Here is a 23,986-nt window from a genome sequence, read left to right as displayed (position 1 = left end):
CTTTCTGTCTGTGCCAGATTAGCTACATAGAATGAGCTGAACATCTGGATATAGTTGTGGGAAAAGTATGGTCTAATTAATTGTAATTGAACCTCCATTTCTAGATCATATTCTACTCATTTCCTGCTCAAAGACTTAGAGGAAGAAAATTATGATTACACTGTGATAGTAAACTCTGTCTTTTCTAGTTCTCCATTCCCCAAGCCCATATGGAGCTGGGCTGTGGACTTAATGGGTAGCTGGGACTGAAAGAGCATCAGGAACCTAGGATGTACCCATTGCTAGCAGCGGTCACTCTTCCATGTGTTACTGTCTGTGGTTCCTCCCTCAGCATGTTTTAGGCATATTCAGTGGTTCTCACTTCTCACACTTTCTTCATCCAAGAATTACTGAAGCTGGCCATTCTAGTTCTACATCTTTTCATATGAAGCTGTTTAATATGACAAGCCTTTTAGATTATTTTTAGTGGTCATATATGACGATTATTTTTAGTGGTCATATATGACGAACCATCAGTTCGAGCGGAATTACTTAGAGAGTGATTTTGCTGGTTTTGTTGACTTTACCTGAAAATTTGAACACAGAGCTAAAAGATTTACTCTCCTTCTGCCCCACATTACAACTGATTTTTAGTCAGAAATTTGTAGGTTTTTAGCAGTTTCAGACATTGCTGATAATAAACACCACCACTGAATAATGTGTTCATAATCCCAGAAGTGAGGATATAATCTGTCCTCACTTTTGAGTTGAAGATGAGATCACATACCAACAGGACACTGACACATACTCCAGCTTCCATGTTTTTCCTTAAAAAATGATATGAATACAGAAACAATGGGTAAAAAATGTAAATTTGCACTGGTTTAGAGCAAGGTATTTAGCAGTGTGTTGAAATAAAAATCAGAGTAGACCAACTGGATGAAAAGGCTGCCAGCTGATGAAATGGATACAGACATTGTATTTGGTCAGTCTTAATGGCATGCTTCACAAATAAAATTTAAAAATTTAAATAAATAATCAATGACTAATTAATCTAATTAATTAAACAATTAATTAAATAATTAATAAAATCAATTAATTAAAAGTATTTTTTCTTAAAAAAAGCAAATTAGAAATGTTAGAGTAGCCTACTTTTTAAATATATTTCTCAGATACCAGGATGATTTCCAGGAGAGTGGCTTAAATGAACATGCTTTTTCATGATTAGTACTTTTACTGAAACCCAAGTTTGCTAATAAAGTAGCAATATGAAACACCAAAATTTAAACAAAATCAAAAATTCATCCCTTTTTTTGTTAAAATAATACTGATTAAAAAAAGAATGTGCTCTTAGCCATGAAGTTAAATTGCAGTTTAGATGTAGCATAACAATTTTAGAACAAGCTTATCTTATTTGAGAAAGTACAAACACTGTAGCACTTTAACATGAGTACAGTGGCTGATTTAGCTTAGAACAACGTGGAAAATATAAAGAACAGCAAATGTTTAAATAGCGGAAAAATGTGATTATACTAGTAAAACCTTCTGAGTGCCCATTGGGCCCTTTTGATTGTGTAACATCATTACCAACTATTGCTCATGCTGCCAGTCTATTCAACAGATAACATTTTTGAGACAGCTGAGCATCAGACAAACATGACATACTGTACATAATTTGTGCTGGAAGAGTGTCAGATTCTAATTTGCTGCATCATCTGCCTCTCAGGAAGGAGGAAATAGGTGCTGCTTTTCATTTTGACATCTTCACTTTTGCTGCAACTCCAAGTTTCCTTGACATAGGCAGAAAAACAATATGTCTATATTTAAAGCTGAAGTGTAGGCCACTAGGAATTTTGTTTTCCCTAAGCTTCAGAAATAATTACTCTGCACCTTTTTGCATTATTTTAATGTTGTGCATCTAAATAACACAAATCCTCATGCAAGGGTGTGCAGCCTGCCACCCTGTTTTCATACTTAAACACCCTTTAGTTTCTTATGGGTTCTAAAGTGTAATCAGCCTTTCATTAAAAAAAAAAAAAAACAAGAACACTTTATTCCGCCAATTGCCACATTTGTTGCACTATGGTAGCTACTTAGTACAATATCAATAAATGGCCACTTGTAGAGGGACAGACATTATTCTGCTTGTAGAAGGAAGTATTATTTCAATGGTACAAACCTTTATACCTCTAAAATATGCTTTCAGAGCAAGACAAAGTTTTATATCCCCAACTATCACACCTTTGGAATTAATGAATTTTTTAAAATAAAATAAAAGGGAAAGGGATAAAAATGAGGGAATTGGGTAAAAAGTGAAACATAGTGAGAAATTTAGTGGTTATAGGTATTTGCTTACTTCCTTGCATGCCATGCTGCCTCTGAAAACCAAGTAGGGAAGCAAAGATAAAAAGGAGGTTTCATCTGTATCCAGAATAATAATGATTATGATAATAATAATAATAATGATTCCGTGCTAGCCAGTGTCCTAGGGTGATGTTATGGTGCATGCATCCCCAATCGTGTGTTCTGTTTATGCCCGATATTATGTTCTGTGCCTTCAGGACTGACTTTGAAAAGTGAAGGTTTGTTTTGTCTTGTTATCAGCCGGCTCACCTCACCCCATGGTCTGTGTCTAGGAGAGGCTAGGCTTGCTGGCTTGCTGGCTTGCTTGCTTTCATTTTGCCCTTGCTTTTGCGTATTAGTTAGTTGAGCTAGGCAGTCCAATTTTTACCTTGGTCTGTTTTCTTTCCTTTCTCTTTCCTGAATATCATCTCAACCTGCTCCAGAACCTGCTCCAGACTGGGACCTGGGAAACACCAAGAAACACCGAGAGCCTGCATTTTGTGATCTGCAGCTGCCTTCCCCAGGGCCGGAGACCGAGAACTGGGCGACCACTCCCAGGAGAGACTTTCTGAATTTGTCATCTCTTCAGAGCGGTGAAAGAGTTTTGTCATCTGGTGTTGTTGTTGTTGTTTTTTTTTATTTTTTTTTTTTTTTATAGGGGAGTGTTTTGCATGTTAAATAAACAGTATTTTTCCCACTTCTCTCTGAGGAAATTCTTCCTGAACCAGGTGGGGGAGGGACCATGGGGGGTTTGCTTTCTGGGTGCTCCTCCTGGAGGTTTTCTCCCAAATTTGCCCTAAACTAGGACAGCCAGGAAGAGGAAGTTAACATGAAACTGCTGAAATATCTGCCATGGGATACATATATTGAAAGTATATTCAACTGGGGGAATTATTTGTGTTATAGATACAATTACTACTTTTAATCAGCTCAGGAAAAATAATTTTTTTTTCATTCAAACTTTGTCAATACTGAACAAACAGTGAATAAATTTTGAAAATACTGTCCTTTCCTAGGATGGTACATAGAATAAAATGTAATATCCTAAACAGAACTTTAATGGAAGCTATCTGCCACTGGAAAAGGTACTTCCAAATGTTGCCAAGACTTACACGCAGTTAAGTAGGAATGTTGAACATCAGTTACATGACAGTAGTTGCAAAAGATGACATTGTTTGTGATTCTTAGTTTGGTCATCTACTGCATCATTTCTCATTACCAGCTCTCTCATTTGGTGGTAATGCAACGAGTGGGACCACAAGATCTAATCTAAACAGAAAACCAGCATTTTCCTGATCCTCTATCTTATGAATCCTGAGGAGATAATATATTTAATATTGGCTCTTTTCCTGTTTGCATTGGTGTGAGCACAGTCTTGCCTTCTAAAAATAAATGCAGCAATATTCTAAAAATGGATCTAATTATTAGACCCAAAGAATTGCATCACAGGGTTTAGTTTAAATGTGGCACTGAAAAGGTAACAGAGAAAAGAAAACTCATTGGATTAGATCCCCATGAAATACAGGTGCTGAAAGGTCTAACCCCTAATTATTAGACATGATGATCCATATGAAGTTAGATAAAAAGTATTTATGTCTAAAAATAAACCAAGTGATGAAAAAAAAATAAGTGACCTTTGGTGTCCCGGGTATATCACCAAATTCATGTTGGATACCTGGAAAGGGATTTTTGCCACCAAGCTGGTAAAAAGGACACATTTATGACCTTCTCTACATGTATGATAATTCATTACATTACAGCACTACAGATTTCCAGTTAAATGATTGCAAAGTGATGCCAGAAGTATGTTCTTAAACTGACAGCCCAATATGAGCTGAAAAAATACTTTTGTGACCATACTCTGTGTTGAAGAAGTTCCTCTATCCAGAGCCATTTATTGAGCAAACACACATGATCTAATAGGACATAATCTGATCAAAGCTGGATACCTGACTTTGGAGTATGAGAATCATAAACTTGCTTACGGTCTATCTGGTCTGCAAACACTTCCCCATAGATCATCCAGTAAGGCATGTAAAAAATGTTTTTCGCCAGCTTCCACGAAGGCTCCTCATTGGGGAAGAGAATTGCTTGTCTTGCCACACCAAAGCTCATCAGAACCACCAACATGATGATGACAAAGTACATCATGTCTATCATCTGAATGTAATGACAGGAAAAAGGAGAGAAAAAGAGAGAGAAAGGACAAGAATTAGAGGAACTTATTTGTCCATATTCCTCTTATTATGAGCTGCAAAAAAAAGAAAAAAATCTGTGAATCTTAGAATTTTCAGAAACAAATTTTGGAAAGCTGTTCTCATTTACACATAAAAAAAATTTTTTTCAAAGAAGTGAAGTGGTATTATTGTGTACTTGGTTTTACCCAGTGTGACTTCCAAGAACAATTCAAATCTTATTATTAGGCTTGAAAATACAAAGTACCATTTGGTCACACCAGTTGCCTCAACAGGAATATATGGGTTCACTGGAATCAGCAGCCTGGTCTGGGCAAGGGTTGTGAGAGGATGTTTATAGGCACCAAGTGGCAACTGCACCTAAGCAAAAGGACTGACATGGATAATTTTATTCACTAGTAGTCATTATCTTGGAACAAAGGGAGCTGCAGCTAACATATGGAGGAACGGGTGGCAGAACAGCCTGTTACTGCAGCATAAGGGACACCATAGTGGTAACCAGTGAGAAAGGAAAGCTGTGATACTGGCTGGGCTAAAAATCCACTTGGTGGGGGAGTCTGACAAATGCCGTATTAAAAAAACCCAATCAGATAACAGACAGTGAACTCTGTTCTTCTACACTGTTGAGGGCCTCATTCACATATGCCCAAGATTAACTAGTGTTTGCAAACAGTACCCACCCATTCAAAATGTTCCTGAAAAACGTGGGACAGCAATCCTACAAGATGCTGAAAAGGTCTGAAGATTAGAAGCAGCACTGTTCTAGAAAATGCCCTCAAGGGAGCAGAACAATGGGCATAAGGCAGGTACAGCAGAGACTACCCAAAGTGAATGTGAAAAAAAATCGGAGTCCTGTAAAGTCCCTGATGAGATCCCTTTAAAACTTACAGACTTGTCGGGTCTTTAGAATTGTTTCAACTGAGCTATTTTTCACAGCTCTGGACATAACTTTTATCTCTAGCCAAAACTCAAGTTACGAATTCTCTAAACCTTATGAGTTTTATTCCCTCCAGTCTCTAAATTTTCTGGCTCAGCTGCATTCAGCCCTCCTATCAAGAGAGGCATGAAACCAACCTGCACCTCAGCTGGTGGCCTTCTGGCTCCACAGGGCACCTGCTGCAGCCCAAGGGCAGGGCTGCTCATGACAGGAGCTGCTGGAAGAGGTACCTGCTTGCAGCAGATGGATCTGGTACTGCTGCAGGGGTTCTTCAATTTTAAAGCAACCTGAGGCTAAAGCAACACTGGGAAAGTATACCAGAGAAAAAAGGGTTACAGGGTAGCAAAGAGAAGAAGGTATGCTTGTGTTTAGAGAGAGAGAGACTCTAGGAGAAAGGCACCAGCGGAGCAGGGGTCAGATGAGAGAGAATCAGGAAGATGGAAAGAAGGAACCAAGGACAGTGAAAAAAAACTAGGGAAAAAACAAAAGTTTGGAGGTTCATAAAAAAGCAGGAAAGAAAGAAAAATCCTTGGGGACATGAGAGAGGAAAAAAAAATGCTTTAAATAATTAAAACCCAGTGAAGTCAACCATCAACATTCCTGTTTAACTCAGGGGATTAATCTCTCAAAAAAAAATTCCTTTATGAAGAGAAATTCCAGATCACTGTACTTCAGAAAGCATCCTGAAATGGGAAAGTTGAATAATGATATTTAGTTCTCATTGCTTTTAGGGAACAAACCTAGAGATGAAACCTGATTCCTCCTTTCTTGTCTGATCAAACTTTGTTTCAGATGGCAATAGATAACTTGATATGATGTAATGTAATAGCTATTTAAAAATGTCATGCAAACAAATAAACAAAATCAGTATTTTGAGGCAATTTGAGACAATGTCTTAAATGTTTCAAGTGTTTTTGATCAGGAGTGACACCAGTGTGACCTTATGTTGCAAGAAATAAAATTTTTAGTGTTGTTATCTAATCAAGATGCACATTAGTTTTCTCCTCCTTCAGCTGGGTATCTTGTAAACTCTCAGTAATGTGTCTGAAATACAATGAAATATAGGGACAAATTTCCACTGACTTTAAATAGCATTGTATCAGGTCCTTTGGCCTGTGATGTCAAATGACAATTGCTGTTTTAGCAAGGCAATGGCTATTTCAATAATTCTAAAGAACTCATCAGTTGCCTGTTTAAAAAAGTGTTAAAACATTTTTTTTTTGGGGTACAAAGTTGGCTGTATTTAAAATTCTGTATTTGCAGAAATGCTAAAAAAATGTGGATATTTCCACACATTAAAGGAACTGATATACCTCTGACTCTCTTGACATTCCACAGTCATTTCATTTCATTCCTGAAATTTCCTAAAGGAAATTAGATCTATCACTGTGCAGAAATCAGAAAAGCAGAAGCATATTCTGTTACTGAAATCAGTACATAATAATAAGCTTGGCCATTCAGTTTCCTCCTTGTATCTTCATCTTTGCTTTAACCTATTGCATTTAAACCACTCAAGCCCATTCCTACTTCTTGCTTAATTTCCCTTGCATGTTTGTTCAGAGTGGCCAGAGGTAAAACTTATTACAGCTATTTTGTTGACTGCAGTATAGAGGCAGGTGAAGAGAAAGCTCCTCAACACTGGAGAAGTAGAAAAAGCCATCCTTTGCCTTCTGAGTCTAAAACTTACAATATAAGCTCAAGAAAAGGTCTCAGACATTAAATATGGTCTGTTGAGGACGTCAGTAGTTGTTATGTGCTTACTCTGTAGAAATATATATAACCAACTGGATGTCCTTCATAGTGCAGAATTGAACTTTCAACACCATTTGGAAGACAGAATGCAAGGAGGTAGAGAAACACACAATTTAAACAAAAATACACAAGAGAGCAGCCTAGAGTCAGTAGGTGCAGCTCCCAGGGAGTACATGAGTTGGACATGAGTTGCACAAGAGAGTAAACTAGTCAGAAAATAGATGTGAGAGGCTGATCTGTATAACTCAAACCGGTTGTGTATTGCATGTGTGGGCAAAGGGGATGTGTCAGAATGGCTGAAAATGCAAGGAAATTTGGACAAAAGATGAAAAACCAAGCAAGAGGAAGGTACAAAATAGAAGAATTCGCCTCCTTTAACAGCTGCTCAGAGCTTCAGAACAATTTGGCTGCTAAATTTAACACCCTCTAATGTAGATACTGAGTATACAGAGGCTAGAGATCTTCCTGCATTTGTTTTCCACAGAAAGTGGAGTGAGGTTTGATTTGTTGTACACATGTGAAAGTGACAAAAGAATGAAAATGCTATTAATTTCAATCACTTTCTTTCTGTGTGACCTAGAAGAAAAATGAACCACTCTTTATACTGCTGGTGGAGTTGGGCTCCTATCAGCCACCTGTAACACTTACTACTAGAAGTTTGTTACACATGGCCCCTCTATTATTGAACTGCTGCTCATACTGCCTTTGTCAGCACCACTGTTCTGAAACTTTTAAGTACATGTAGCTGTGAAAAATAAAGCAGAGTAGAGGTGTAGCTGTTTTTTCAGAAGTTTTATACACTGTGTATTGTGTAAGCTTCAGTGACCACCAGATCCACTGGCGAAAAGAGAGTCCAAATGTGACAGGAAAGAAACCTGCTAAGGCAGTGTTTTCTCTTTGATCTGTATTCCTTTCTCTGGTTCTGCTGTCTTTTTACAATAACCCCAAAAAGGACTGTTGAGTATTTTCACTCTGGAGCTCTGCAAAACCTCATGTCAACCTCTTACAGATTTCTTGAAGGATGGGAACTTCAAAATCCATTTTCCAAGACATAACAACTCAACTATCACTTTCATGTTTTCCCTCAATCTCCCTCCCTGGCTTTTTTTCCACTAAGCTCTTCTTTCTTTGTCAAACCCAGCACTGGGGCTTGCAGTAGAAAGCTGGTGAGTTGAGGGGATAAGATAATGGTTCCCTGTTGGACAGGGCATGTAACTGGATGTATATTTTGCATTTCAGTTTTATACCTGCTCACTGAGCCTGTTGTGACTAATGTAATATCAAGGAGATATTGTAGTCCATGCACTCATACATGTCCCCTTTTCTCATGATGATGAGGACGGATGAAGCTTTTCTTTAAAGACCATTGCAAGATAAATACAACAGACAGCCTGGTTGGACTTGCTGATATTGTCGCATACCAAACAGACAGCAGTATTTCATCTAGAGGAGTTAATATTCAGTTTACTCTTTTTACTTAAAGTGAGCTTCAAGGGGCTTTAATCTATTTAGAAAATCCCAAATCTTAAATCTCAAAATGCATGAAACAGACATGATTTACACAAGAAAAGCTGGATACTGTATGTGAAACATAAACATGTGTATCAGCTACATGTGCAGGTATCCAAATATCAGGGATATGTGCATGTGCATCTGTAAATGTAGTCATTTTCTTTAACTGAAACAAGCAAAATGCTGCTTAATTTCAAGACTTCGATGGAAACATGAAAATTAAAAATTGAAAAGTTAGAAGTCAAGCATGTGGAAGCAACTGCCTCTTGATTCTTCGTGCATACATTTACTATTACACAAGCTGATAATTGCTACAGTGTGTACAACTGATGTTGCCAGGGCATAGAGTTTGCGTTTATGCAAATAGATTTCTCATGTCACAAGGACACACCTGAGCTTCAATGATGGAAGAGCATGTGGATGTGGATCAAACTGTAGAAGGGTCAGTCTTAACTATAACCGTTATAGTTTTGGACACACCATGACTATTACAACCCATTGAGAGTCTCAAGGTACTACACATTGAAGAATTTTTTCTTTACCTTAACAAACCACCTTCCTTTATAATCAGCAAATCTCCTTTGCACTTTCTGCAAGTGAGGCACAGAGGGGTGTAGGGTGGCTCTGCTGTTGAAGAGTAATGTCAGAGAAAGAAAAATGATCCATCATCTAACAGAACAGGAAAAATCTAATCCTTGATTCTGGAGGTTTTGATTAATTTTTTTTTTTTAGAAAATTTTTAAAAAATTGATTTCTAGCCTACATGAAAATACTAGTGTAAAAAACATACAGGTAGACCTGCAGCAATGCTATTGGCTAAGGACACTGAGCCAAGAACATGCTGCCAAACAGAAGAGGTTCACCAACTGCTCTTACCATTTTCCCGATCATCATGACGTAGGGCCCCAGGTACTTGTTCACGCCGAAGATGTCCAGCAGCCGGATGTACCAGTAGATGATATTGACACAGTAGATGACGCGTCCATCGCTCCGGAGAGGCAGGTCTTGCAGACGGAGAACCATCCCAACAGAGAACAGGAGGATAGCTATGAGGTCGGTAACATTCCAGTACTCCTGAAGCCAAACTTTGACTTTTTGCAGCAGTTTTCCAGGCTCTGACATGAGGATCTGAAGGAGAGAGGAAATGCAGAGGAGAGGAGCTGAGCTGTTTTAATATAAAGGTGAAGAAATCTGTAGTAAGCAGATAGATACATGCCACACAGGCCAAAAGCAAAGTGATAGATGCTTACCATCCAAATATCTCAGGTATTCTCTGTTATTTTTTCCCCTGAAATCTTCAACTATTCTTAACATGTATCTATGTGCAAGTTACTTTAAAGGACAAAGTGGACAAAGGACTCAGTCTAAAATCTTCACCAAATGAGTAGAAATATGTGTATGTATTTCTGTCTTTCAAATGTATTAAGCCTACTTAGGGTCTTGGAACAGAGGGTAAAATGCAGAAAGATTTTTTTCAATCAGAAAATTCACACTTAAAGAACTATAGATTTACAGGCAGTTACATTAAAATGTGTATTAAATGACCAAAAAATAATTAAGAACCATAAAGCTCTGCATCAGAAATTTAATACAGAGAGATACTAGATACTACTTGGGCCTGTTTTTGGAAATTAAGTTCCACAGCCAAGAATAAACATCACAAAAAGAAATAATATTACCTTATGAATTTATTGTCATTCTCCTTGCAAGATCATTTGTATAACTTGACTGTTTTCCCAAACTACTATTAAAACTATTATTTAAGTGATCTCCATGAATATCCTACCTTTTAACAAGTTAACAAGCTGTTACCAGCAGCAGCAGCTTGGTTAAGCTGCTGGTTAAGCTACCAGTTAACAGCTTGGTTAAGCTACCAGTTAACAAGCTGTTGGTATTAATTTTCTATATTTAGTCCAAAAACATTTGCTCAAACTCATACAGTTCCTCAAAAAAAGATGAATGTCATTCTTATAATTTGTTTTGGAATGAATTTTAGGCTCATCTGTGAACAATTCCAACATCTGCTTAGAAATCAATTGTGACAAATGTTTTTGGTAAACTTTTGTGAAAACATCAATTTGGGGTGAATGATTAGAGAAAAACCAGCTCATACAACTCCTGAGTGCAGCCTCCCACCTGCTGAGCCAGCAGCGCCTTGGCTCCATCAGCGTTGCAGAGTCCTTGTGTGGCTACTGCCACTGCTTTCCTTTCTCTTCTGCTTAATGATGTATACTCATGGGCCACTCAAGTAGTGTCTTCTCCTCTGTTCTTTTTATTTATAACGTAGAATTTACCATACAGTGTCAGAAACCCATCTTTGAAACCCAAGTGCTGTAAGCCCATTTTTTAGTCTAGTCCTCCAGAGCACTGGCTTCAGAATGTACAAACATAACTGGTAACAGATTAGCCCAGGGGTACAAATGTGCTATTTTAGCTCAGGTCAATGGCACTCGCATTCACTCACATTAGGGCCTCTGGTGTCGCATTCACTTAATTGGGCCTCTGGTGTCATTGTGGAATAAATGTACCTTTGTGAAAGAGGACAGCATTAGATGGGAGAGACCATGAGGGGCAGGGTTAACAGAGCCACTGCACTCGCTTCATAGACTGAATGCTACTTTAAATACTCTGTCTCTGCTCTATGTGTCTGCTTTTGCATCCTTAGGGAGACACACACTATTGCTTGACATATGAACAACAATTTTCAAGAGTCATATTTTAAGGAATTTACCTGACCTTTAAGACTTGTCAGAGATCACCTGATACTTGTGAATGTATTATTAAATGAGCATCATGCTGAAATTTGGACACAGAAATTTTGTGGGATAAGAAGAAGGAAAGAGAGAAAGAGAGAAAGAAAGAAAGAGAGAGAGAAAGAAAGGAAAAAAGAAAGAAAGAGAGAGAGAGGAAGAGAAGAAGAAGAAGAAGAAGAAGAAGAAGAAGAAGAAGAAGAAGAAGAAGAAGAAGAAGAAGAAACTACTTTAGTTTTAAATTAAAGGACCCAGATTTTTTTCCTGCTTTTTTTTTTAACAATCCATCTGCCTTTCTGAAAAAAAGAGATAATTTTATGATAGGTTCATTCATAAAAACGTACCCTGAGAAAAATAATAAAAGAAAATATTAAAATGAAAAAAACCCTCAAAACCCATGCTTATTCCTTTTTTATTATTTCTTCATTGAGGAGACTTTACCTCTCTCATCTTCTCTATTCCTAGAGTGAAAATGTATGAGATGACAATCCACTCCTGAATAGATGGCCAGCGATCCATCTTCACCAACACGATGTAGTTAAACAGCATCAAGTAGCCTATGTATGCCAGCTGTAAAGAAAAAAATAAATGAGTATCAATTGTCACTATCTATACAACTGAACTAGTCTCTTGGATATGGGTTGATATTCCTGATTCTACTGTAACCAGGATTTCACAAAAGACAAAAGAATAATAAGACTGTCCTGGGTTGTCTGAGAAAGCTCACATTGAGCCACATACTGTATGGAATCTGCAAAATACATGCACATATGTCCAGCTGTATCTATTATCTCCTCAAAAAGACTTTCTTAATGCAGTTCCCTTGGACCATCCCACAGAGATGGCAATCCTAATACCACTGTGTCAACTACCCAATTAAGTAAACTATGTGAAGATTTCTCCCACATCTGCTTCTAAGAGCCTTTAGTTCTCTAACACCCCTTCTTTGTGTTTTTACCCTCTATCCACATGATCTGGGCTGAGTCTGGCATTCTGAATCCAGATTTTAGGCAATATTAGAGGTCTTCTTACCCAGTGTAGTACTGACCTAACCTATAGAATGTTTCCTCCCCAAAACACTTCTACTCCTACTCACACTGCTGCAGCAAGGAGCTGGGCATAGCCATGCATTCATTTGCCGTATATTTTTTGCAAATTTTTAAGTGTGAATATTTTTTTTTCCTTCCTAATACATTCACCTTCCAGATTAATTTTTGATCCAGAGGAAAGTTTTTAGTTTCTTTTTCTTTGTTTTTCTGCATGTTGAATGTAATTAAATGGTCTGTCAAAAAAAGACATGTCAGGCAAATTGTTTCATCAAGCTCATAAAGTTCAGAGAAACCTGAGTGTCATTCTGGAGCATGGAGTGTAGCAAGGATTCCACGGTTCGTGGAAGCAAGAGTCCTACCACCTGTCTACTTTTCCTTTCTAACAGCAGCCCTATAAGAAAATGCATCTTAAGGCTAAATATAAGTTAGAGAAAAGATGACTCAGTTCTGTGCATGAACATCTAGTCATTGTGACAGAAAGCTGCAATACATACATCTATATTTAAATTCAGTTTTTATCTCTCAACTGTTTGTTACTCACTATTGCGTACATGGGCTCACATGTAAGCTGAAACAGCCACAGAGAGCCTTGAAACTCAAAAGAATTTGTTCTATTGGCCATAACTATCAGTAGAGAGGATGCAGACAGTTGAAGCGCTACTTCTAGTCTGCATAAAACAGAGGAGGAAATAATCTCATTTATCTTTCAGTTTGTGAGGGATGATGGACTGCAATGCACAGGTCTGGCAGCTGCTCTTCCCTTTCCATTCTTAAAGGAAATGGAGAGCAATGTTGATGTAGACCACTATGTAGGGTGACACTGGAGTCATAAGAACCTCTGTCTGGGCAGGCAGAACTGGATAGACACCTCCCTAGTGGAAATAGAACCTTCTAATATGGAGCAAAAAGCCAGGTGATACTGTTACTTAACACTCCTCTTGGACCTTATGGATAACTAATTGTCAGGAAATCTACTTTGATCTGCTTCAGCAGCCTTTGGTGAGCACTTGCAGTCACTATGGCAAAAGAATGAGGAGTTTGAAGTTACGAAAGTGACAGAAACTGCAACAATCTAACTGTAACTAGGTGGTTTTGCTTCTTGTTTTCTTTTGAAATGCTGGCTTTTTTTAGTTTTGGTTTTGGCAGGTTTCTTTATGTCAATTAAAACTTAGTCAAAACTGCAAAATGTTTTTGCTTGACAAAAGAGAAAAGAATCTTGATTTGTGAGTAAGCTTATACTGAAATATCTTCACTTTGACCCAAGAAATTAGCCCTTCAGTAACAGGGTGAATGACAGTCTCCTTCTCACTCCCCACACTTCTAACTTGCTCTCACCTTCCAGGAGGCGACACTGATCCAACACTGTGGTCAAAATTCAGTGTAGCTGTTTGTGCTGGTACTCAAGATTCTTTAAAAGTGCTACTACAGAAGTAGCTGAACCCCATTTTTTCTTACTTTTGTCTGGCTTGACAAAGAGCTAGGAGCTGTCATTGTCACTGTTGAAGGCTGAAGAAACCTGTAAAGAAGTGCCTACCAAGAAGTTTCAAGGGTGGATTGCACCCAGCCCTTTTATGGATGCAGTCCCATTCCATAGAAAATACTGGAATTGGCATTGTGGTAGAGGATAACACCTGAAAATTTTACCAATAGGTTAATGTTTCAAGAAGGAGATCACCCTCCTCTTTTCTGATTGATTGCAATAATTAAATAATCATAAACTGAAGTGGTCCCAAAATTCAAAACTTATGGCAAATCTCTTTTGATTTTTAGAATGTGACTTTTACTCAGAGCTGAATTCCTCTGCAGCTTTCCTCTTCAGAAGAGGTAGAAACGTGGCCTCTTACTTCCTGCTAGAATCTCAGTTAATGCGAGTAGTAGTGATGCCTAACGATTTTGCTTTTTATGTATTTTTCATATATTTGTAGCTTTTTAGACTACTATGAAATAGTTACATAGTTTGTAGTATTTTTGCTACCCTTTCTCTTAGATTTTAGAGTAGTAAGTTAATCTTCTAACACATTCCTGAAATACTGTTTAGTCTTATTATTAAGAAAAAGAAGTCTGACAAGGAGCAGGCTTCTGTTTTCCAATGAGAATCTGAGGAGACACAACATGAAATGGGGCAAAGAAGGCCCAGACTGACTCCAGTGGGGCAGTACCCAGAGAAAATAACCTAACCAACTACTCTTCTAATTGGACAATATTTGTTAGTTATGCTAATTTGTTAAACATATAAAAATTGTAGAAATCTAATGCCATGTGAGCACATCACCACCAGGATACTTGGAAGCTTCCAATAAAGCTCTACTTTTTGTTTTACTACTTTAACACTGCTGTAAGGGTGTTTTTGATATTAGGACAGTGGGAGTAGTCAACAGTAGGAGAAGATCAACCTCCTGTTCTCAAGCAATCAATGGGATGAAACATTTGCATCATGGTTTCCAATGCAACAGCCACAAAACAGAAAAGAGTACTTCACTTTCTAGCAGTTTGCAGAGTAGTTGTCTAGAGAGAAAGGCTAAAGTTGGTAGGGAGTTGTTTTTTGGTTTGTTTCTGTTGGTTTCTTTGGTTTGGTTTTGTTTTGTTTGGTTTGTTTTGGGACTTTTTTTGAGAAAAAGTTGTCTAGTGTCTGCTGAGCAGACACTAGTTAAATGAGATATTAGCTTAAATATCTCATTTAACTCACTCTTGTGTATTTGAAGAATGAAGATGAATACAGCTATATAGTTACAGAGATAGGTAATTGCAGAATATTCACATAGTTTTAAGTGGCATACAATAGTCGCAGGACTTTTTATATGCATTTTGGACTGTGGAATGTAAAATTTGAACAATTTCTTTTGAAATCCATGAATAATATTTGTGCCTCTGTATTTACAAAATGTGATAGGCTGTGCAATTTTAGTCCTTCTCTGAAACTTGTTTTGCTTTGAGTCTCCAGGAGTTCTCAATATACACAGCAGGTCAACCTGGCATCCAGAATCCACCTTAACTTGCTCTCCAGGTTCAGCGTATCCAAGATCCAGTTTTAATAAATGACCTTGATTGAGACCAGCCTCAGGACATAAAACTGTAGGAACAAGCCTAAATGGAAATCCAATATTGATTTCTCTCTCCCATTTAAAAATTGAACTAACAGGGAAAGCCAGGATGCTTCTTTCCATTTGCAGTGTAAAGACTTTTCTGTTTGTGCATAATATACACTGCAATTGATAATGAGACTAGGCTGCTGATGAGTAGTTTCTGGACTTGTGGGCTTGATTAATGTTCAGTGACCTCTGAGTTGAGCAATAAATTACTCCAAGATGTTAAACTCTGCTAGTCTACAGCATCTACCACAGTTAAGACTTGATTGATGTGAGTTGTTCCCAACATCTGCAAGACAATTTTTCTTATTAGAAGTCACTTCCAGCGGGATCCATTCTTTGTGATTTGCTGTGCTTTCAGCAGAATGATAGAAAATATGACCGAGAAAAACCACCTGAAACCATATAGACAATTCCATTGGGCTGAGGCAGGATTAATTCCAGTGTACCGTAATGCACATATGTCTTGATAAGATAGTTTAGAAATCACTAATAATGGAAAATCTAGCATGTCCTCACACAGTTTATGACAGTTCTTCTTGGAGCAGATAGAAACTGTTTCCTAACTTACCTAGAAGTATCTGGGTGTTATTTTTCATCCTATTCAGCAAGGATTTTGAGGTACTTGCACATATTCGAAAACTGTTACATTCCTTCTGCAGAACTTTTTTTTTTTTTTAACAGAGAAAACATTCTTGCTTCCTTAATCTCCCTTAAGTTAAGCTTTACAAACTTCTTGAAACATTCTTCTTTTTTGGGGTCTTTCAAACCAGTCCACACTTGTCACATGATGCAGAAGCTGAACTGGGATAGAATATTCCAGCTAAGAAGACTGAAAGGATTACTTTCTGTGATCTTTTTAGTCTTATCCTTCTAGTGCAATTTGCAAAAATAACTAATAATAAGTAAAATAATAACCAGTCTCTACTCCATCATCAAAGTTTTGAATAAAAATATCAGCACCTGATATAGAAGAGAACTTTAATCCCTGCTTCCAGCATGATAATGAATAATTAATATCTACTTTTGAGGACTAATTGTCAAAAACCTTTTTATCCACATAGTAATTTTAATATAACTTTATTAATATAGCTGTGAGAAAACTCTGTGAAGTTTTTGGTACTGTTTTACTGTAGTTGAAATACATGACATCATTTTTTTCTACTCCTTCTGGAATACAATATATTTCTCTCTAACACAGGGAATATACTGACTTAACCTAATTTGTCCCAGAAAAATGTACACTGGCTGTCAATCATGTCTTTGCTATCTTGTGGATACTTATATGGACATTTTTTCTGAGAGGCACTTCACAGACTGGTCAAAACAGAAAAAAAATGTTCCAAGGAAAGAAATGGTCTACTTCTTTTTTTCATCAATTTTTATATAATTCATATTCTGACTCAGACCAACCAGCCACTGGGCTTACTATTGGAAGCAATCCTATTGTGAATTTTCCTATAGGGAATCCCTTGGGAGCACTACAGCAAACTGTCCCTTACCATTTTATTTAAAGAAAAACATACAAAAGCATTCAAATTTTAGCCATCAATTTCCTGAACAAAATGGTAATCTTTAAAAGTCATGGAAAGGTTTGCAATGCTAGCGGGCTTCCACCAAATAATTTTATTAAACTATTTATGTGTAAGCCCTCCAATACATATAAATGTAGACATCAATGAAACACAAAAGATGACCTTAGTCCAATTTCAGTATTTGTACAAACATTATTAATATAACAGGAAAGATTTCTTACGGTATAAAACCAAAACTTCACGATAGGAGCATTGTAGAACTCGTAAATCTTTCTTCCAATGGGGATCATTCTGTGCCTGCTCTGAACTTCCTCATCCTCTTTCTTTCTTGAGGACTCTCCATTCCCCCGTCCCAGCATTGCCTACAAGAAAAGATATATTTATGTTTCTTTCTTGTGAAAGAAAAATTACACAATTTTTTGAAATATCAATAGGAAACTGTTCTTGTTCTCTAGATAAAACCAGGTGACCACAGCTAGGCATAAAATGCTTTGCTTTCAAATTATCTTTTTGCAGGAAGGCTTCTGTTTAATACTTTGAAAATGGAAAGCTATAGGTTTAGCCTCAAACCTCAGCTTGAGAGGGTAATTCCTGACAAAAAATAAGTGTGTGAATATTTTTCCTTTTTGCTGTATGGACAGAAAGACTTTTACCTGACAACAGCTTTATGTAGTATACTTCTATACAATAAACAGATGCAGACAGAAAAAAGGTAAATTTTTATTTTAAACAAAGAGAAGTTCATAAAGCTGAGATTGAGGGAGAACAAGGGAAAAGATGAGTTGATAGTCACTGAACTAGAAGCAAAGAAGACAGTGGCACTTTATAATTGAATCACTGGACCTGTTCCAGGCCATGATCCCACAGTGAAGCTTACATGGATGTGAGAGGACTTACTAGTAGCTCACTATAGCAGAAAGGCCTTGAATTTAAATATTCATGTACATGATTGTAGCTTCTTCCATAGTGAAGTTTCAGACTGCTCATGCATTTCCTTTGCTAGGCTTGATCTTACGGTTACCATTGCAATTCAGACCCACTGAGAAGCTACACTGAGCTCAAGAAACACATACATAAGAAATCCTCAGCTATGAGTCCAAACCTAAGAGTCAAAAGAAGGTAATATTTTGTTTGCTTACCCTTAATTTTCATTATCAGCTGCAGATAAATGGAAGGACTAAACTACAATCACTGAAGTTAGTACTTAAAAGAAGTTTCTTTGTATTTGAAGTGTAATGTGACCAATTGAATGTTCATTCTGAAGCAATTATTTAGTGAATAGTAGACTAAGACTGGATTTTAGCTCATTGTGCCCTTTGCAAGTTCTTACTATTTAGTTTGTGGATGCACATTTGGAATGCAGCACCCTGTACGGGATATATTTGCAAGAATTGAGAGAAATCTAAGTATGCAGGGACTGCATAATGATGCATTTGTTTCAATGCTTCTATAAGACTTTCTACAAGTAGATGAAGGCATACTTGTGTTTTTGTGTTAACGGAAGCAAACTTTCACCATCCATGAAGATAGCATTATCCTCATCTGCAACTTAAATGTTGGAAAACTAAGGGAACAATTAGATGCCAGACATATGGTGTTTCTATAAAAAGGTCCTTCTTGTCTCTGTATCTGTCCTCCCCAATTCAACAGGATGTATAGCACATATTTAACTATGTGGCTTCAGGTGACCTATCTGATCAGTTTCTAGAGTCCTGCAGGAACTGATGATGCACTTCTCACATATTTAAAAATAAGAATCAAAATCTAACCTTATTCTTCCTTTTTCCAGTCTCACGTGGAGCTATTAATTTAGGTCTTTTCCCTGTGAAATAGTAATTTGTAATGATAATATTTTTCAGTCAGTGTACATGTTTGTAACATTGTTGTTGACTGTGCTTGGTCCCATATGGCTCCTTCTCTTTAATTTCATTTATGCAATTAGTTTTTCCTCTAGTATTATTACTTTCCTTGTGGACCCTTATATTCTTGAATCTGACAACATACAGATGCTGCCATGCACATTTTCAGTAAAATACAACAAAGATTCAGGACAAAAGTATGCTGCACTGAAACTAACCTGCTGGGACTGTCTCAAAAACTAAAGCCTGCTTTGACCAAGTTAACCTATTTCCTTTAGCTTTAATGGCTGAAGATTGTTAATTTAATTTCCATAAATACGGATAAAACATTACCTATTAAAAATTTAAATGTCCGTCCTGTTGGCTCTCACAGAGCTCATAAAATACCTTGAAAGTCCATCAAGTCTTTTACAAAAAAGCAAGAAGACAAAGTGGCTATTAAGCAGAGGAGAAGGGTTTTTATGGTTATGAGACTTACTGAATATAACCACAGTAGCAGAAGTTACACAACCTCCACAGAAGATATCATTAACTGAACTCCACAAAATCAAAGTGATCCTTTGATCCATATCATTGATTGGGTTTTTTGGGGGAAAAAAATTGAATATGAACTGAATGCTTTGGGAACACTATAGCCCAAGACGATAGCAATTTGTTTGCTTCTCTCTACTTACTGACACTGTTCAGGGAAAACTACCATCTGGAGCTACAGAGTTTTCTCTAGCTTTTCCCAAGGCTTTGTCTCTGCTGTCCCCTGGTGCTCAGGAATTTTGCAGCAGAATGAAAATGAATGCTGCCTATTTTAACAAATGAGCAATGATGCGCTTTAGTGAAAGGGATTATTGTACAGTGTTCAAATCCTTCACAATTTTACAAATTTACAGATTCTGAGACAGACTTAACTCTCAATGAAATCAGTGAGTTGTGGATGTTTATATAATAATGCTCTTCCAATATCTGGATTCATGCTTTAGCTTAAGAATTATGATTTCCTGTTTGCTACTGTTTTGTTCTTCATATAAATGCTGTAATTTTGTCTTGTTATAATTATTTTTGAGTTAATTCTATCATATAATACTACCTTCTCCCCTCCCCCACACACAGATGGGTAATTTCTCTGAGATGGCTGGGGATTAGATTTGACCTGATGTTCCCGACTGTTAATTATACCTCAGTATTAACAAATTGAAAAGCTTCCCCATTAGAAATATTCAGAAATAACCTATGCAACTGTGTTAACAGAATAATTGCAGTGCCAAATGTGAACAAATGTTTTCCTTGGAGTGGGATGCAGTAGGGTGGGAACAACTTGACACACTGCTCTGTGTGGGCGGCATCTCTTTCTCTAATACATGATTTTGTCCATGATTCACCATGAGTCATGCAAGGTAAGCTCAACAGCAGCTCAACCTCATTGTGAAGTACAGTACACCTGCATCATTTTAACCTGAAGGGGTTGATGTTTTCATAGTTTTTACATGGAGATTTTATTAATCTGCTTTTTGTTGTTATTGTTGGGCCAGATTTTGTTTTATGTGATTGAGGACTGTTTGCTGATAATGAACTATCAGGGGAGAGTTTTGGGTTGTACATTTTTGCATTAATATATGTTAACAATCCTATACTATATTTATGTGTTTCATAAGTAAGTAAGAGGAATTTCAGTCTTTCTGTAATGAATACAGGCTCTTCCAATTTCATCCTGAGTGAAATCTACATGCTATATAGAGACTTATCCCAGTTCATAGAGAACTGGTGTGGAAATGATACATAGCTGTGTAGAAACACCTCCCTCAGCACACCCCACTGGATCCTACACTGTGTGTGAAAATGCTGCCCCCATGGTAGTTGTTCTAGGATTACTGTTCTCTGCCCTGAAATATTGGTAGAAAAATGTTTTAAAGTCTTTTATTTACAGACATGTAAAATTAGATCTTACATGTGCTTGGTGGTTACAGTGAGCACAGAAGAACAGGACTAAAGTGCCAGGTGCTCAGAAATCCTGTCTACTGAGCAGGGCAAAGAACACAGACCATGCCAGGGCACATGTGTGGTAGTGGTGGTGGTGGCATGGAGGGTTTCCAAACTCCTTGGAGGAAGAGAGAACCTCTTCTTATGGAGAGGGTCAGCACTTCTGCCTAGAGACCACAGCAGTGTCTCCCAATTTCATTTTCCAGACGAGCTAAAGGGGTGCCTTGTTACTGGCATGTGAGATGCTGTGAGAATCATCTTCCATTGGGAAGGGTGAGTTGGGCCGGGGCACTAGGACATGGATGTTCAAACTTTTCTGTGTTAAAAACTGTATTTTTAGTGATATGATTAATATTTGGTTATTTATTGCCACTGAGAAAAGGCTAAGCCCAAATACTACAGATGAATTAATGTGATCCCAGAGGCCAACAGAACTAGCTTTGCTGCTGCTGAAAAGTTCTCAGACTAACTCATAGAAGTCCAAACTTCCTATTCATTGTGGAAAATCAGAGCAAAATGAACAAAACAACAACAGAAACAGAAACACCTTTTAAAGGACTTAGATGAGTAATTCTGTGTTCTGAAATAAAACCATTTACTTGGGAGCTCTAATACCCAAACAACAATGCACTGAATAGGGTTAAGGATGCTCCTAGTTATGGCTGCCAGAATTAGGGTTATTCTGGGAAGACGGGAGACTTCTGAGGTTTCTGACTGACCTGAATTTCAGCAATTAAGGCCTTGATTAGGACACTGTACAAATAGAAAATATCCCTGGCCTTTAGACTTTAATGCCCTTCTACTGCTCTCTGTTTAATGTTCAGGATTAATGACTGTCAGCTCCATACAGAAATTGTGGTAAATTTCTTGGTGCTGAGGAGCACTGATGAGAGCAGTATTCAAATGTGTTTTTGTGAGTAGCTGCTATAAGCCTGTTTCTTAGCATCTAGGTGTTAAAGAAATGTATCACTCTCATGCATCTGTTATAAAGTTAAAAGCAGGTGTGAATAACAAGTAATTTACAGTGAATAAACACATCTTCATAGTATATCCATATGTTCAGTTACCCACCAGACACTTTAAGAGGAGCATAAAGGAAATACATACTTGCACGCAGATGCACCCACGTGAAGACTTAACTTCACTGTTGCTGCAGTCTGCTGTTCACATTATTCTGTGCAAATGAGGCGTAAAATAGGGAAAAGATCACTGTGGCCCTGTAGCTCATGCACTCTGCAAAAGTGCAGTACAGAAGAAACTGAGTCCTTGGCCTGTCTTTAGTCACCTGGGCTTAGTGCAAGACACACAGGAAATCAATGAACAGACCTTGCCTAAATGAGACCTCTTTATCTTCATTTTAGCAGAAAGAATATGGGTGTAACATGATGAATACAGACACTTGAGAAGTATTCATAGGGAAAGGTTAGAAGGAGAATCAGGAAGATTATTTCAATTATATATTATTTGCCAGAAAAGGAACATTGAGATAAAAATGATTTTTTTAACATCACTTCTGTTTGTTAATCTTTATGCTGAACAAAGCTTAGGTTAGGTGAGTGACTGATTTATTGATTCAAAGTTCAGCAATGGATTAATAATTTATGATATCCCAGCACAATAAATTATTAATCTTATTGAAGTATTTATAAGGTATCCTTGATACACTAAAGGATACCATGGCTAAGGGGAAACTTCACAAAGGGACTTCCCAAAACATCTTTCAGGCATCCTCTGGTCAGTGGAAAAGAAACCTGACCATTATGCCAGATAATTTGACTAAGGCTGGAACAATATAAAGCTTCGGTCTAAATTATTTTCTTATATTTAAAATATGTCAGATGACTTAATGTAATTGCCTGTGGCATCTAACTACAGACATGCAAAGATTACTCTGCTACCAATCCATCTCTCCTCACCACTGAGGGGCACCTGAGTGAAACAGCTGTGTTAGAATTTCTACAGTCTGGTATAGATTATATGCAGAAATACAAAGTGAGCAGTGCTGACCAAAGATACTGTTTCTAAACTTGCTGGACTCCACAGAAAGAAATATTATTTTACAGAAAAGAAAATATTATTTTATAGAAACTTCACTAGAGTGATACACTGAATTTGAAGAAATTAAGGGAAGAGTCAATGACAGAACAGAGCAATAGGACTGTCAGCACATGGAAGGGAGAAGAGGGGGAACATCTAAGGTTCATCTGGTATCCACTGCACACATCCCTTATTTGCAGCAGGATTCAGAAGGGAAAAAGGAAACAGTATTGTAGACAAGAAACCAGGAGCTGGGATTACTACAGTGAGACGGAAAACACATCTTCCCCAAATTTCTCCCCATTGACAGGTAAAAGGCAGCTTGCAAAGTGCTTATTTGATTTGAATAAGCACTTCATAAGGGGATCAGAAGCCAAGGGTTAGTAAATTGTAATCAATAGCTAATGAGCAGAGAATGCCCCATTGCTGCTATTCTGGCTCTGGTTCTTCCCAACAGCCAGGTTCTTGCCTGCAAACGGGTCCTGTAGGTGGGTCTTGTGGGCTGGTCCTTCGGCTTGCCTGCATATTGGGTCCTGTAGGCAAGTCCTTCTGCCTGCCTGCAGTCGGGGTCCTGTGGGCAGCTCCTGCTGTTTGCCTGTGGGAAACAGTCTGGGTTTTTTTGTTTTTGTTTTGGTTTTTTTTTTTTTTTTTTTTTTTTTTTCTTTGTTTTTTTGTTTTTTAACTTAATCAGGCAAATTCCTTTTATGTCTATGCCTCTATCCTGACCAACTTGGGCTGAGTTTTAAGCCTTTCAAAGACACCACAATCAAACCCAAAAAATCCAAACCAAGACTAAGGCAGATGTAATAGCCTGGATGATAACTGCTCAAATGAAAAAGTGTGAGAACAAGAGACAGGAGGTAGATGACTTGTGTAGGTTTCAGAACATTAGTTGTCTGATTCTTCATGATGTAAATTATTCCTCAAAGGCTATGTTACTAATACTGACAAGTCCCTCCTCACACAATTCTGTTGAGTTGT

The 23,986-nt window shown here is 37.5% G+C and overlaps 1 protein-coding gene across 9 annotated transcripts in view; it reads right to left on the bottom strand.

The window, feature by feature from the left end:
• Positions 1–23,986, bottom strand: part of TRPM3 (transient receptor potential cation channel subfamily M member 3) — a 397,058-nt gene that overhangs the window by 24,314 nt on the left and 348,758 nt on the right. For 5 of the 9 annotated variants that reach the window (XR_010994252.1, XM_068175852.1, XM_068175853.1 and 2 more), the window contains 4 exons: positions 17,360–17,500; positions 11,910–12,038; positions 9,595–9,846; positions 4,272–4,482 (listed from right to left, as the gene is read on the bottom strand). Coding sequence is in view for 8 of the 9 variants with exons in the window: in XM_068175852.1 (XP_068031953.1) it covers positions 4,272–4,482; positions 9,595–9,846; positions 11,910–12,038; positions 17,360–17,500 (733 nt within the window). In the remaining variant the exon portion in view is untranslated. The remainder of the gene's footprint in view (positions 1–4,271; positions 4,483–9,594; positions 9,847–11,909; positions 12,039–17,359; positions 17,501–23,986) is intronic. The other 4 variants (XM_068175854.1, XM_068175856.1, XM_068175858.1 and 1 more) reach the window with 1 other exon arrangement.

The sequence above is a fragment of the Anomalospiza imberbis genome, chromosome Z, assembly GCF_031753505.1.
Source record: "Anomalospiza imberbis isolate Cuckoo-Finch-1a 21T00152 chromosome Z, ASM3175350v1, whole genome shotgun sequence".
Classification (NCBI taxonomy): domain Eukaryota; kingdom Metazoa; phylum Chordata; class Aves; order Passeriformes; family Viduidae; genus Anomalospiza; species Anomalospiza imberbis.
The sequence above is the reverse complement of the archived record's forward strand: the minus strand, read 5'-3'. Positions and strand labels throughout refer to the sequence as shown.